The sequence below is a fragment of the Mustelus asterias genome, chromosome 27 (genome assembly GCF_964213995.1).
Source record: "Mustelus asterias chromosome 27, sMusAst1.hap1.1, whole genome shotgun sequence".
In the NCBI taxonomy this organism is placed as follows: Eukaryota; Metazoa; Chordata; class Chondrichthyes; order Carcharhiniformes; family Triakidae; genus Mustelus; species Mustelus asterias.
The window spans coordinates 18,412,329-18,427,490 of record NC_135827.1 but is presented as its reverse complement, the minus strand read 5'-3'; the positions used below and the strand labels follow the sequence as shown (position 1 = coordinate 18,427,490).

Below are 15,162 nucleotides of genomic sequence, written 5' to 3'. Positions count from 1 at the left end.
CAGCTGTTCTCTTTATATATTAACGATCTAGATGACGGGACTGGGAGCATTCTGGCCAAGTTTGCCGATGATACAAAGATAGGTGGAGGGGCAGGTAGTATTGAGGAGGTGGGGAGGCTGCAGAAAGATTTAGACAGTTTAGGAGAGTGGTCCAAGAAGTGGCTGATGAAATTCAACGTGGGCAAGTGCGAGGTCGTACACTTTGGAAAAAAGAATAGAGGCATGGACTATTTTCTAAACGGTGACAAAATTCATAATGCTAAAGTGCAAAGGGACTTGGGAGTCCTAGTCCAGGATTCTCTAAAGGTAAACTTGCAGGTTGAGTCCGTAATTAAGAAAGCAAATGTAATGTTGTCATTTATCTCAAGAGGCTTGGAATACAAAAGCAGGGATGTACTTCTGAGGCTTTATAAAGCACTGGTTAGGCCCCATTTGGAGTACTGTGAGCAATTTTGGGCCCCACACCTCAGGAAGGACATACTGGCACTGGAGCGGGTCCAGCGGAGATTCACACGGATGATCCCAGGAATGGTAGGCCTGACATACGATGAACGTCTGAGGATCGTGGGATTATATTCATTGGAGTTTAGGAGGTTGAGGGGAGATCTGATAGAAACTTACAAGATAATGAACGGCTTAGATAGGATGGACGTAGGGAAGTTGTTTCCATTAACAGGGGAGACTAGGACGCGGGGGCACAGCCTTAGAATAAAAGGGAGTCACTTTAGAACAGAGATGAGGAGAAATTTCTTCAGCCAGAGAGTGGTGGGTCTGTGGAATTCATTGCCACAGAGGGCTGTGGAGGCCGAGACGTTGAGCGTCTTCAAGACAGAAATTGATAAATTCTTGATTTCTCGAGGAATTAAGGGCTATGGGGAGAGAGCGTGTAAATGGAGTTGAAATCAACCATGATTGAATGGTGGAGTGGACTCGATGGGCCGAATGGCCTTACTTCCGCTCCTATGTCTTATGGTCTTATGGTCTTATGGTCTTTCCAAATATACTAAGCTTATATCAGGGCTTTGAAGTACAAGAAATGTTAACATTTTAAAAAATAATTTCTCAGAATACAATGGAAATATTTCTGCATAAAAAGTATATAATTATTGACTTTTGATCTCCCATACACCATACTTGCAAGATATCCCCTTTGTGTATGATTCTCAAAGTAATAGAGCAAGAACAGTATGTAAATAATCGATCTATCAAGAAATCTAGCTGGTGCTCCAATGTACTTTGAATTCTCTGGAGAAAAGAACACCACAACATAACACGCATTCATGGAATGTTAGTGCCTTAGCTAACTAGCAATATACAGAACACAATTAGCTGGCAAGCTAGCCTGCTGGCACTATGCTGAGAATTAACTATGAACATAGCTCATACAGAAGAGGATATACAAGGATAATGGATGCTTCTCAATAAATTACAAACAACAGCATTACAGCTAAGACAGTGGAGTATGTTGGGGTGATTCTCTCAGCCCGCTACATTGCGCAGTGGTCTGGGAGACATCAGCAGAGGCTGTTTTGCGGCCGTTTCCCAGGCAAAGATTTCCAGCGTGGAGCTGATTACAATTGGAAATCCATGTCATGGACGGGCCAGTGACTGGCTAGAATCCCATCTCCCCCCCTGCCCTCCCGAGGAGTGGTTCACCCCAGTGGAGTTGACAACTGCTCTTCATTAACGGGGAACAGGTGACTGACCCGGCTGGAGGGAAGAGAGCCCACTGAATCCCCCTGGGAGATCAAGGTTAAGAGAGGGTGCCCCTTGGGCAGTGCCAGTCTGCCACCATGGCACTGCCCACTGGACATTCGGCAGTGCCAAGGGGGAAGAGCCTATTGGGGGCAATTGATGGGGGTTGGGGCATCCCACTGCCACCTCACTAGGATTGCAGGCAGAGGGAGCACGACGATTGGAGTTGGCCAGCCGGGTTAGGGGGTGGTGGGGGCTGGGGGACATCGGGACTTGTCCGGGAGGCCAGTGATCAGGGGGCGTGGGGGTGTCGGAAGGCCAACGATTGGGATCAGGCTGGCCAGCAATGCAGGGCCACTGCGCATGCGCCGATCTCCGCACTGACAGATCAGCGCATACACAGTGGCCCACTCAGTGCTATCCTCCCAGACTCTCAGCTGTGAATAGCTCCCTGATTTTCAGATGGAATCACACTGAGGAACTCTGTGATGCACAGAGTGTTGAAGATTCATTCTGGAAATCACGCTGAGAAAAACAGCGGGAGTTACTTCATTTTCCCGCAAATTGGGGACTTAGAATTTTTTTGGGAGAATCCCAGCCGTTATTTCTCACTGAAGTGAATAAAGTCATTATAACAATATCTTTCGTCCTCAAAGATGGGCGTCATCATACATACAATGCTAACATCTCACGAGACTGTGGGCCAGCAATTAGCATATTGTCCAGCATAGGAAAATGCGGGATTTGTAAGTATCAATTGACAAAAATTATTGGCCATGATAATTGGCTAATTCCTGTCCCTGTTTTGAGGTATGATTTTCCATTCTAAAGAATTGAAAATAGATTTTTATAGTGAACTGATTTAATGAAATTAGATGATAACTTTATATCTGCGGTTAGCTACATTATCTTTAATGAATAATTGTTGGGAAGATGGCCTTTGTTAACTGTTCATTACAAACTATCTTCCATCTTTCATCAAGTATTTGATCCTTTAATCCTAACTGACTTTGACAGGGAGTTAGTTAGCCACACTGCTGGTCCTTGATGCAGAGCGATGTCAGAAGTGCGGGTTCAATTCCCGTAACAGCTGAGGTTATTCTGCCTTCTCAACCTTGCTCCTCGCTTGACGTATGGTGATCCCAAGATTAAATCATCACCAGTCAGCTCTTCCCCTCAAAGAGAGCAGCCTATGGTCATCTAGGACTATGGCAACTTTACCTTTAATGAATCACTTTTATTACAGATATTGGGTAAGGACAGTATCTGATCAAGCATCAAATTCACCTAATATTAACTCTCTGACAGCGTACTTTATTTATGTTATTACCACATAAAACAGGATTCATATTTTCCTTGACGAGCCTGGAAGGTCCTCATTCTCCAACTAGTGGTGAAAGGGAAATTTTTTTTTATTCAATCAAATCAAATCCAATTCAGAGTCTCAACAAGTTGAGACATTTCAGATCCAGGCTGACAAGACAGGGCGAGCGACCAAAATCACCCTGTCCTGGGCCTGATCTACATGAGCCAAGCTGATTGGAGAAGGGGGAGGTTCCTCCTTCAAGACTTGAGCTCATTTGCATCTTAGCCAAAAGGCCGAGATACGTTTTAAAAAATTGCTTCATATGAAACTTCAATGTAACCTAATGACCTCAACCAAGTGCAGCATCCTATCCATACTACACTTGATCTTAGCCAAAAGGCCGAGAAGCGATAGGGAAATACTTCATTCAGTATTATGACCTAGACTTCCATTACAATCAATGCCTCAATCTTGTGTTAATTGCCAAAAAAAACACATTTAATGCAATCTGGATCAAAGTAGAGTGAATGATAAAAAAACTGCATCCAGAATGTTCCTGAAAGATAGCATTCAGGAAATAAAAGCCTATCTCACTGGCAACACAGAAACCAGAATAAGAAATACAGAGCACCACAATAAACTAGACAGCCATTCAAAAGAGTTCAGAACAAAGTGCATTCACATGCTAGAAGTCAACATGTTAAGTCATAACAGCATAGCACATACTGTTGGTGATAAAAACTTAAAAATTATACATACATCCATCATTTACTGGAATTGTTCTCCAAATTATAGCACTAAGTGCAAGTTCTGCACTGAATGTATACTGTCTGATCACATGGATTCTTTTTTTTTTAAACCGGGCTGATCAGCAGTCGGCTCATCATGCGCTGCAGCCAGCAAATCGGATTTCAAAGTTACTATCTCTGTTAGGCATAAAAACCTGACATTTTCTCTCTCATGTGGCCCAGCTTGATTATGGCAGTGTCTTTGAAAGAGCTATCCAATTAGTCCAATCTTCCCCACAGTCCGAACTGAACTCTTTCAATGGTCAACTGTTACGTTTACTGGTTTCTATGTTGCTGCTGGTAAAATAAATCCAAATTCACTAACGTTCCTGATAACACAAAAGCCTTTGTCAGTGTAATGGCGGAATGAATTCACATTTAATATGAAATCTTTGCAATGTTGCAGTACCCAATTCCAGCCACTGGGTGAGACTGGACAGAAACAATGGCCGCGATTCTCCCAAAAGCGCTGAATTGGCGGGAAAACTGTTCTCGATCCCGGCTCTTTTGTCAGTTCAACTTTTCACCCGAATCTCCACACACTGTGCAGTGCAGAGGTCCCAGTCATGAATATAATCACGAGCCCAAGGGGGCGGGGCCTATTCACACCAGAGTCTGACAGTTCTGGAACTCTGCGCATGCACAGTGTCTCCGATCTGTCAGACTCCCCATTTGTTAGTCAGCTCGATCACTGACCAGCCCAGGATCCCCAGAGAGTTGACCCTATAGCAATTCCCGGGCCAGCCCTGACCCCCCCCCCCCCCCCCCCGCCAGTCGCGGAGCGCCCCGATGCACAGCCCACCTCCCAGCACTGGCGATCCCCCCTGATCAACCCCTGGGTCAGACCCCCTCCCCAGCCTGCCCCAATCGCTGCCCTCCCTCCATCCCAGACCGATCCTGTCTGCAGAGTGGCAGCAGGACCCCCCACCTTCACTGATCGTCCATAGGCCCCACCCACAATACGCCCCACCCCCTTGGCATTGCTCGATGCCCGGTGGGCAGTGCCAAGTGCCCCCTGGGCATGGGCACTTTGCCAATTGGGCAGTGCCAGGGGGCACAGGCTGGCACTGCCAGGATGCCCGGGGGCACCAGCCCCTCACCACCCAACTCCCTGGGGGGCCCCAATTACCCCCTCTTCATTCCAGCGGGGTCTCCTGCTCATTCCCCAAACATGGGGAGCTAGTCTGAACCCCACCTGAATGAAGTACTCCTGGCGGGTTGGGAGATTCAATCGGGACCGATAAGTTCCCGATAATTACATTGAAAACATGTTTAAAATACATTTAAAACAGATTCAAATTACTTAATCTGCCTATGTCCAGCATGGTCTGACCAGCAACTGTTCGCCGGTTCTGGGAGATGCACATGTGTTCCCGGTGCATGCGCAAATCCTGGAACAAGGCCGGCGACACGCATCTCCCACTGCGACCCACCAGAAAAGTTGCACGTCGCAATGGGAGAATCACGGTCAATATTACTGTCTGCTGGAACCTACCTAGTGGCTGAAACTGGGGCTGTTAATTAATCACAATTAATTCCTGTGATTATCATATTGTTTTGGAATTTTTTTAAAATCTCACAATAATTATCTATACAATGCATTAGAATTACTTTTAAAACAACAATTCAACCACATTAAAAAAATTAAAATGTACAATAAGATTCCATTGGCTTTTTGCAAACTCATTATCACTGGTTCTGTAACATACTGACCATATGTACATATTGGGAGGCATATATATACAACAGGCAATCTGTAGGAGTGGTCGCGAGTGAAGTGGAACCATTACAATAGGGTGGAATAAAATTTCATTGACAGGTCTGTCTTCCCACTGCAGGTAGCATGAATTCCATTTGAAACTCATGAATGCTTATTTAAACAACTGCCTGCCAATATCCTGTTGGACTTTCAATCTTGCGTTACGCCATGAAATTACATCCGTCTAAAACCCAATTGCTAAAGAATGCCATACAGAAGGCAGTCCTTAGTTCACAATAGATTTCGGCGTGAGTGCAACACTGCCACTGTGCTACACTGCTCCTGATGCGCTTTCCACCACTCTGCCAGGGCACACAGGTTCTTGCCCCCACAGTGACAAAGTGGTTAGCACTGTTGCCTCACAATGCCAGGATCCCAGGTTCAATTCTGGCTTTGGATGACTGTAGGGAATTTGCATGTTCTCCCTATGTCAGTGTGGGTTTCCTTTGGGTGTTTCTGTTTCCTCCCACAGTCCAAAGATGTGCAGGTCAGGTGAATTGGCCATGCTAAATTGCCCCTTAATAACCAAAGATGTGCAGGTTGGGTGGATTAGCCATGGTAAATGTGTGGGGTTACAGGGACAGAGCTGAGTGGAGGGCCCAGGTAGGATGCCCTTTCAGAGAATCGGTGCAAACTTGATGGGACAGATGGTCTCTTTCTGCACAATGGATTTCATGCCAAGCTAGTCCTAACGGACAGCACTGTGCTTCCAAACCCATGGACCCTCCTGTTTCACTGTCTCAGATCTCGGATCAGTATTGTACCTGGAGCTGAAGGGTACATGGGTCTCCTTGTCCCTGGTGCCGCACCCCAGTGTCAACTGGACCAGAGTTTGCTGTGGGACTCATGCAGCCACCGCAATAAACCAAAGTTCGACCGGGTGTGAAGAGTGAGTGAGGTGTGGGGCGGGGTGTGTGTGTGTGTGTGTATAAGGAGGGCGATGAAGGCAAGTGAGGGGAGGGGGGAAATGTATAAGGGGGGCTGTGCGGAGGTGGTGAGGTGAGGGCACACGATGGCAGGCAGAGGGACAAGAAGATGACAGGTATGGCACGATAACAGCCAGAATCACTGCTGGTCTCTACTCGCACAGGCCTGGCGCAATCATCTTGCCAGGGGGCTCAGAGGCCATTGAAGTTCCCTGGTGGTCAGGAGCATGGCTAGGCAGTGCCCAGTGGGCACTGCCCACCTGGCTGGGCTCACTGGTGTGTTTAGGCCATTCCTCCGATCTGCCATGAATTTTAATGGTGAGCTTTTAACAAAATCTTAAAGCACTGTTTAATCCTTAAAATTCAATTCATGATGAAATGGTGTCCCTTTGAAAAAAAGTTAAGATAGTTTTAAACTGCAGATACAATTAATATTGCTTTAAGAGGATCTGATTAAGTGCTTTGAGATTGCAGATGCCTTGATGTTATCAGCATGCACAGAGCATATGCAATTGTGGGAGAGACAGTGGTGGGGTAGTGGTAATGTCACTGGACGAGTAATCCAGAGGCTCAGGCTAATATTCTCCAGACACAGGTACATATCCCACCACTGAAGCTGGAATTCCATTAATAAAGAAAATAATCTGTAATTAAAAGCAAGTCTCAGAAATGATGAGGGTGAAACTATCATTGAGTGTTGTAAAATCCAATCTGGTTAACTAATGTCCTTCAGGGAAGAATGAGGGGAGATCAAATTGAGGTATTCAAAATGATAAAAGGTATGGATAAAGTAGACGTGGAGCGGATGCTTCTGCTGACGGGGCATTCTAGGACGAGAAGTCATAATGGTAGGATAAGGTGTAGCAAATTTAAAACAGATTTGAGGAGAAACTACATCTCCCAAAGGTATGTGAATCTGTGGAATTCGCTACCCCAAAGTGCAGTGGATGCTGGGACAGTGAGTAAATTTGAGGAGGAGCTAGGCAGATTTTTAATTGGCAATGGGTTGAAAGGTTATGGGGAGAAGGCAAGAAAATAGGGATGAGGAGCATATCAGCCATGATCGAATGGCGGAGCAGACTCAATGGGCTGAATGGCCTAATTCTGCTCCTATATCTTATGAACTTATGAACCTAAAAGGGAAGAAAATCTGCCATCCTTACACACCTCAGGTCTACAAGTGACTCCAGATCCACAGCAATATCGTTGACTCTTAAGTGCCCTCTAAAATGGCCTTGCAAGCCACGCTCTTTCAAAGCAATTGGGGTCAGTCAACAAATGCTGTTCTATTTATTGTATGTGTGATTTTTCACAACAACCATGGATGGTTGTAATACAATGTAAAAAAGAGTAAGATTACCTTCAATATAATACCCTTCATTCATTAAATTTAATTTGTCCTGCATTCAACCTTCATAATTGGCCCAGTATCCACTTGGAGAAATATTATTAGGGTTTTATTTAGAAACAACGTCAAGCATCTGATCTTGCCCTACTGTATGAACATTGCAAGCACAGCCTAGTTCTTTTTATTAGAGGTAGCTTATAATGTGGGCTTTGATTAATTGAGGAAGGAATCAATTTGTTAAACTGAAACAGCAAAAATGAAAACACCCAATCAGAAATTGTTGTAGTGTGGGAAGCCTACATGGAGAATAAGCTATGGGGTAAGAATCCATTGCACATATTCTACCATTCAACAGGAGCACATGCTGCAAAACTGCTCAGTCCCAGCCTTTGATTTGACTTTTATGGAAAGTCAGATGGTAAGTATAACAGGCGCCCAATCTGCTACTGCCTACCTTCTGCCACTGCTGCAAGTTAAAGTTACCCAAAAGTAATGTTATGTCCTATGTAGGTGCAATAAATTAAGACTGTTAAATACTTTACACTAGAATTCAAATACAAGTTTGGAAGATTACAGTGGTTGAAAGAAAACAACAGCCTGAAAACTGAAATTCTAGGGCAGATATTGTGTCTTTGTCTGGGGCAAAGTTATCTCGCACAATATTCCAATGCATGTTCACAGCACACAAGGTATCTGATGGCATACAAGGACATGGAAAATATATTGCAAAATAATTTGTCAGAAGTTCATATTAATTCCAAGATTCTGAGTACCAAATAAAAATAATACATCTACTACGAGAGTTTGAAAATAATTGATCTGATTATTTTTTGTACATTTTATCCCCCCCAAGGTGTGGGTGCTTTTGGCAATTTTATTACCCATCCCTAATTGATTTCATGGTTCAGGGGCTTGCAAGAATGTCAAAGACAACAACATATCAACAGCAGCTCACCACCACTTTTTCAAGGAGGACTCTGCAGACCAACCATACAAGTACTGTTGCTACAAGAACAGGTCAGAGGCTGTGAATTCTGCAGCAACTCACTTCCTGACTTCCCAAAGTCTGTCCACCATCTATAAGGGACACATCTGGAGTGTGATGGAATACTCTCCAATTGCCTGGGTGACTGCAGCTCTATCACTCAAAAAGTTCAACATCATCCAAGACAAAGCAGCACCCATTCACCACCTTAAACATTCATCCCCTCCACCACTGATACAGTGGCAACAGTGTGTACTATCTAGATACACTGCAGCTCCAATGCTCCTTCGACAGTACCTTCCAGACAGATGGTCGCTGCCACAAGGGCAGCAGATACATGGAAAGACTGTGACTCGAAACTCTATTGCCATTCCTTTACTGTCATTGGGTCAAGATCCTGGAGTTCCCTTCGTAACAGCACTGTTGGTGTTCCTACACCACATGGACTGAGAAGTTCAAGAAAATGGCTCACCATCACCTTCTCAAGTGGAATTTAGGGATGGGCAATAAATGGCGGCCTAGCCAGCAACTCCACATTCTGTGAAAGAATGAAGTCCACCACCACCTAACCAAAGACCTTGAGCCTCCTGAGACATTGGTGTTCAGATATGTTGAGAAAGCTTAGTATCCATTTGTACACCCTGTGTTGCGGATATGATCTCCTTCAGCTTATCCCCTCTCTCCTGTGCAGCAGTAGATTTTTGAGGAGCAGGGTTTTGCTGCCCTAGCTGGTGCTGCCATGTTGCTCATCATCTTGGTCCTCATCTGGCCAAAGTAAACCAGCATAAGTAACACCCATGCTTATCCGATAGATAAGAGCTCCAAATCTGTGAAAACAACCTCTCAGCACATCTACTGTGTATAAATTCACACAATCTGACAAGAAAGCAGTTGTGAGGTTTCAAATATGTATTGGTATCTTTCCCAGTTTCTTCAGCTTTCAACTGGCATTGTATCCTTGCATTGCTTTCAGTTGCAACTTCCAGGAAGCCTGAATAATCAATGGACCACAACTGAATTCCAAAAGCCAGCTTAATATCACTGTAATTGACTGATTATCATATCAAAATTGACAATCTGCCTCTTCCGAAGGGAGTGCCTCACAGACAGCCTAAATGGGGAAGGTGATGGGTTGGAGCCAGCTTCCTGATGCACTATCGATTTACACGCTTTTCACCCTCCGCCCAGTCCCAAACCAACATGCGCCTCTGAGTTGAAACTCAGCCCAGTGCGTATTTGCTGCAAGGATGCTTCTTCTTGTTTAATCATTAATATAGATTTATAATATTTGGCACAAGAGGCAGAAAAAAACAGCAAAATCTACATTTGGAATAATATCCCTTTTCCAAGAGCAGAACTGTCAGCTTATCAGGTTTTCTGTCAGTTTGTTTTCTCAAGTATGGATATAACCATTTATCTTGATTTTTTTCCTTTTTCACAGAATATGATGGAAAGCATTGGAAGCTCGACTCACCAGAATCAGCTTATCCTTAGTTAATGGAGGACAGATTTCATGCAAATATATTTGGCATTATTTTCTGAAGTGTGTTCATCTTTCTTCTTCATGCTTGGTTCATAGATTGGTATTACATGATAACATAATAATCACAATCTTATTGGAAGTTATGTGTCACATTGCCAAAAGAAATACATTTGCCTAACCTTTAAGTTGATACTGGCACACTGCTGAGAAGCTTAATGTAGAGAGAGTACTACTATCAAAACAGCAGAGAGCCCACATCCTGCTGCAGTATGGTTATAATATGCTGGTGTTTCAGAAATAACTTAGTTAGCCTCGGACATACAGATAACCTCAAGTTTCACTCCTCCTCCACCACCTTCCTGAACAATGTTAACACATTATTATAGAACTGAAAATTTGGGTTTGAAATTAGACATTCAGAGAACAAACTTTTTCTTAAGTTAATTACCAAGCATTTAAAATGAAAAAAAAGTTGCAGCTACCTAACTCTAGAATTATTATTACAGAAGGATTAGAAAAGCTAAATAATCACTGTATCAACCATTAACAATAAGAATTTAACTCCATGCTGTGGCTCTACTACAGATCTGAACTCCTAAGAACTAACTTCTTGAAAATGATCAGACACTATCTGTGAAATGCACAGACTTCAAATTAATTTGAACATTAGAAAAATAACAAAGGATATCCAAATAGGCTTACATCTAAAACATTGTGATAAGGGATCCATTGTAACATTTCTATTTTCCCTCTTGCTATTCACTATCTATTTTCCAATAATGTATATGAAGCACTGGACAATAAAACAAACTAAAATATTGGTCTTATTACAATTATCCAGAGCCCAAGATAACAATCAGACCCAGAAGGTACTGTTAGGAAATAAAAGGTAGTTTGAAGAGATTTATATTTGCCTTAGTGAACATTAGAAATAAGGTAGAATTTTAAGTGGGTTTAATTTAATGTTTTTGTGCCTGGAAGGGCAAAACCTATGCTGGACAAAAGATGTTTGTACGTGTGCAGGTTGGTTTCAATTCTAACTGTGGTTCTAGTGTACTTAGAGGATTACGATATGAAAAATAAATAGAAGTAGCAACTGTTGTTTAGCAAACAGGGGCCTTTTAAGGTAAGAAGGCTTTAAGTTTTAGGTTTTAGTTGGAGACAGGACACGGGGAGTGAACATCTCTCAATTCTGCCAGAAAAGAGATGGGAAAGAACAAGGGAGCTGCAAAGTGGCAGGCTTCCAAAGAACCAGATACAGTACAGAAAACTGGGAAATTGGGACATGAAGAATGTCTGAAGAATACTGAAGTTAAGAAAACAGAGACCAAGGTATTGCTCAGGAGAATTCAGGGAGCAAGGTAAACCGAGTGGTCTGAGTTAAAGGGACAGCTGCAGATCTAAAATGGGAAATCCAACTTCAGAGGTAAATCAAAAGTCTGATGCCATCTTAATATCTTCTGGGAATTGATAGTTAAAACAATTGTAAACAGTTTGTACAGCAGTCAAGACAAATAAATCCTAACGGGGAAGTGGTAAAATTGGGATACTGGATTCATTGTTAAAAGTGGGGCAGAAGCTTTGTTTAAAAAAGTAATTTGGAAAATCTAGACTGGATTTCAGAATGCAACCCACTAGTGGAAAGCATTATTGTTAAAGAAGATTTTAAAGCGAGTTTTTTGGGAGTGGAGTTTGGAAACGGTCTTCCAATTGGACACTTTACAACCTTCCAGACTGAACATGGAGTTCAACAACTTCAGACCATGAGCTCTCCCTCCACCTTCAACCCATTTCCGTGCATTTTATTTCATTCTGCTTCTTTTTTTCATCTATTCACCCATTTTTATCATTCTTCTTTCTCACTCCCATTTTACACTTCTCCATTCCCGCTCTCCCTCTTACCCCCCCACCCCCTTCCACCCTCTTTTCAGGCCAACTGCCTTAACCATATGTACCTCTGTTCGACAATTCACACATTCTGATCACTAAATGAATACTTTTAGCACCTCTCTCAGCTCAGCCTTTTTCATCCTCATTTACATTCCCTTCGTCCTATTACAGGCCCCCCACCCTCATAGTATAAACCTTTCTGATTTTCTTTGCTCTTAGCTCTGACAAAGGGTCATCCAGACTCGAAACATTGGCCCTATTCTCACTCCACAGATGTTGTCAGACCTGCTGTGATTTTCCAGCATTTTCAATCTACTGAACTGCCCACCTCAGCCATGTTACTTTGGGCATCCTTTTCTGGTATCTAAAACTCTCTTCATATTCAGGATGACTTTTTTTTTTAGCCATGTCATCAGTCCTTTTCTTTAATCTAATATTATGCTTCAAGTTTCAGTTGGTCAGAGATGGATCATTTTTCCTATGGAGAGCTTTTATTACTTAATGGAATGCAAATGGGTTGAGAATTTCAAAATATTTCCTCAAATGTTTGCTATTGTTCATCTACTACCATAATTTTTAATCATATTTCCCAATCGACTTCAGCCAACTCACTCCTCATCTCTATGCAATTGGTTTTATTCAGGTTCAATATTCTAAGCACCGTCAGCATCACTAGTATTTCTACTGCAAAATTTGGTCCCCTTTTTCGAATTGAGGAAGTGTTTATTTCAAAACTTACATAATCATTGCCAGAAGAACTCAAGCTTGCTGCATCATTAATAAATTTATTTATGAAAATTGAATCATAAACTTTGATTTGCATACATTGATTCCATTATCTCTTTATGGACAGGCACCTGCTGCTGCTACATGGCTGTGTAGTGAAATCTGAGCCCCTGTGAGTCAGCTTCCAAATCCATAAGTTCATTTCCTAAATTAAAGTATGTGTGTGTACTTTGCCTGTCACTGTTGAATTTCAAAGGAATATTAAGAGGTGAATTTCAAAGGGATATTAAGAGGTGACAAGGAATCTCTACAGCTTAAAAGGTTACATAGGTAAACAGGGAAAGGTATATAACATTTTACTGAGCCAAATTAGAGACAAAATAGGAAAACATGAAAGATTTTTATATTTTGAGAAGTTAAGGTCCAAGAGATGTTTGAGATAAAATGGAAAAAAGATATTTAAGGAAAGTTGTTTAGCTGAGTTGTGTGTAGCTGTGTGGGGAAATGTCCAGAAACCAGATGTGCGCGCTGAGGTGGTTTGAAAGTTTAAATTTGATGCAGTCACCCAGTTTCAAGCCAGAAAAGTCTTTGCTTTCAGAAAGCAGTTTGTTTCTGAACCTTCTTTTCCATTTTCCACACATTTGGTTGGAAGTGTTTACGGTGTCCTTTATTAAAGTGACAACCATTATTGGCTTAGGGTAATAATACTGAAGTTTTATGGTTATAAATCTAAGGGAGTTGCTGCCAAGAAGATAGTTTACCTGTGTCATTGACTAAGTTAGGGTTGTCCTCTAAGAATATTTAACTGTAACTTTAATCTTATGCACTTAAGTTTTTTTTCTTTTCAATAAATAGATTATTTTTTTAAATCCTTAAAATATTACTGGAATTCTACACTTTTGGAGTCAGTAGCTCTCCTTCCTTGTTTTCAGAGTACAAAAAAGGGTTTATGATCAGTAAGTCAGGCTTCCCTTTTGGATGTGGCTTGTTCAGTAATAACATTTGCTGTGGGTAGTAACACAAATGTATAAACCTGACTGTAAAATTACATTCACCAACCAGTTAGGGATAAGGCTCTTTCTAACTGTGTTAACTGAAAAGCAACGGAACTTACACGTATTCAAACATAGAGTGTATTTATCTTTCTCGCCTGATTTAATATTGTTTTCAGATACCCGATATATTTGTTGTTTTGGTTTCATTTGTAGTCCAATTTTTTGACTATATTAAAGGTACAGGTTACTGCTTTTTGAATGTATCTTGCCTCAATGCAACTTAAGAATGGAAATTCAATTGAACTTATAAAACTCTATTCATTCAACAATAGCTGCAGCGTTGCATACTGACAAATCACCAAAGGAATGCTGCAATATTCATTTCCTAAGAATGTACCATTTGAGAATACTAAGGTTTTTTTAAGAAAATAAAGTCCCTACTAAGAATAAATCAAACATTTCTCTTGACATTCAAAGATGATGATTGAATTTATATATGGATACTGTGGACACCAAGATCTCGACTATTCAAACACTGCCCTCAAGTGACAACAGTAAGTGAGTAAATGAATCATGTTTGCTTTATAAAGAGCTATTTCTCTGAGGTATTGACAAATGCAGCTATCGGTAACTGATGCCAGCGAGCACACAAGGCTCAGTGTGTTTAAATTGAGTTATCATTCTTGAACAAGAGGGGAAGACATTTGTGTAGTGGTATCATCACTGGGCTAGTAATTCAGAGACCTAAGGTAATGCACTCAGGACCTGGGTTCGAATCCCACCATGGCAGATGGTGAAATTTGAGATCAATAAAAATCTGGAATTAAAAGTTTAATAACAACCATCATCAATTTTTGTAAAAACCCATCTGATTCACGAGGAGGAAATCTGCTGTCTTTACCTGGTCTGGCCTACATGTGACTCCAGATCCACAGCAATGTGGTTGACCCTCTGAAGTTTCTAGCAAGCCATTCAAGTCAAGGGGCAATTAAGGATGGGCAATAAATGCTGGCCCAGCTACGACACTCACATCCCATGAATAAATAAAATAAAACTTGCGTTTACCTTTCCTCTCGTATGTATGGAGTCAGGAACCGAGAAGAATCATCTTCATGGCTGCTTTGTTGACTGCTCTGCTGGCTACTGAAAAGTGAAAAAGAATTATTATTAGATTAGAGATACTAAGGGTACTTTGAAACTTATTATTAATGTTTTGTTTATCAAACTAGGTTTTACCCTCAGTATTTAGCATGGCTGCTGA

General features: G+C 41.9%; 1 protein-coding gene and 1 pseudogene across 2 annotated transcripts in view; both read right to left on the bottom strand.

Annotated features, from left to right (window-relative positions):
• The window catches only part of LOC144479859 (protein Aster-B-like), a 669,932-nt gene that overhangs the window by 311,193 nt on the left and 343,577 nt on the right, over positions 1–15,162 (bottom strand). For both annotated transcript variants that reach the window (XM_078198866.1, XM_078198864.1), the window contains exon 2: positions 14,967–15,044. Coding sequence is in view for 1 of the 2 variants with exons in the window: in XM_078198864.1 (XP_078054990.1) it covers positions 14,967–15,044 (78 nt within the window). In the remaining variant the exon portion in view is untranslated. The remainder of the gene's footprint in view (positions 1–14,966; positions 15,045–15,162) is intronic.
• On the bottom strand, positions 3,261–3,413 carry LOC144480086 (U2 spliceosomal RNA; annotated as a pseudogene).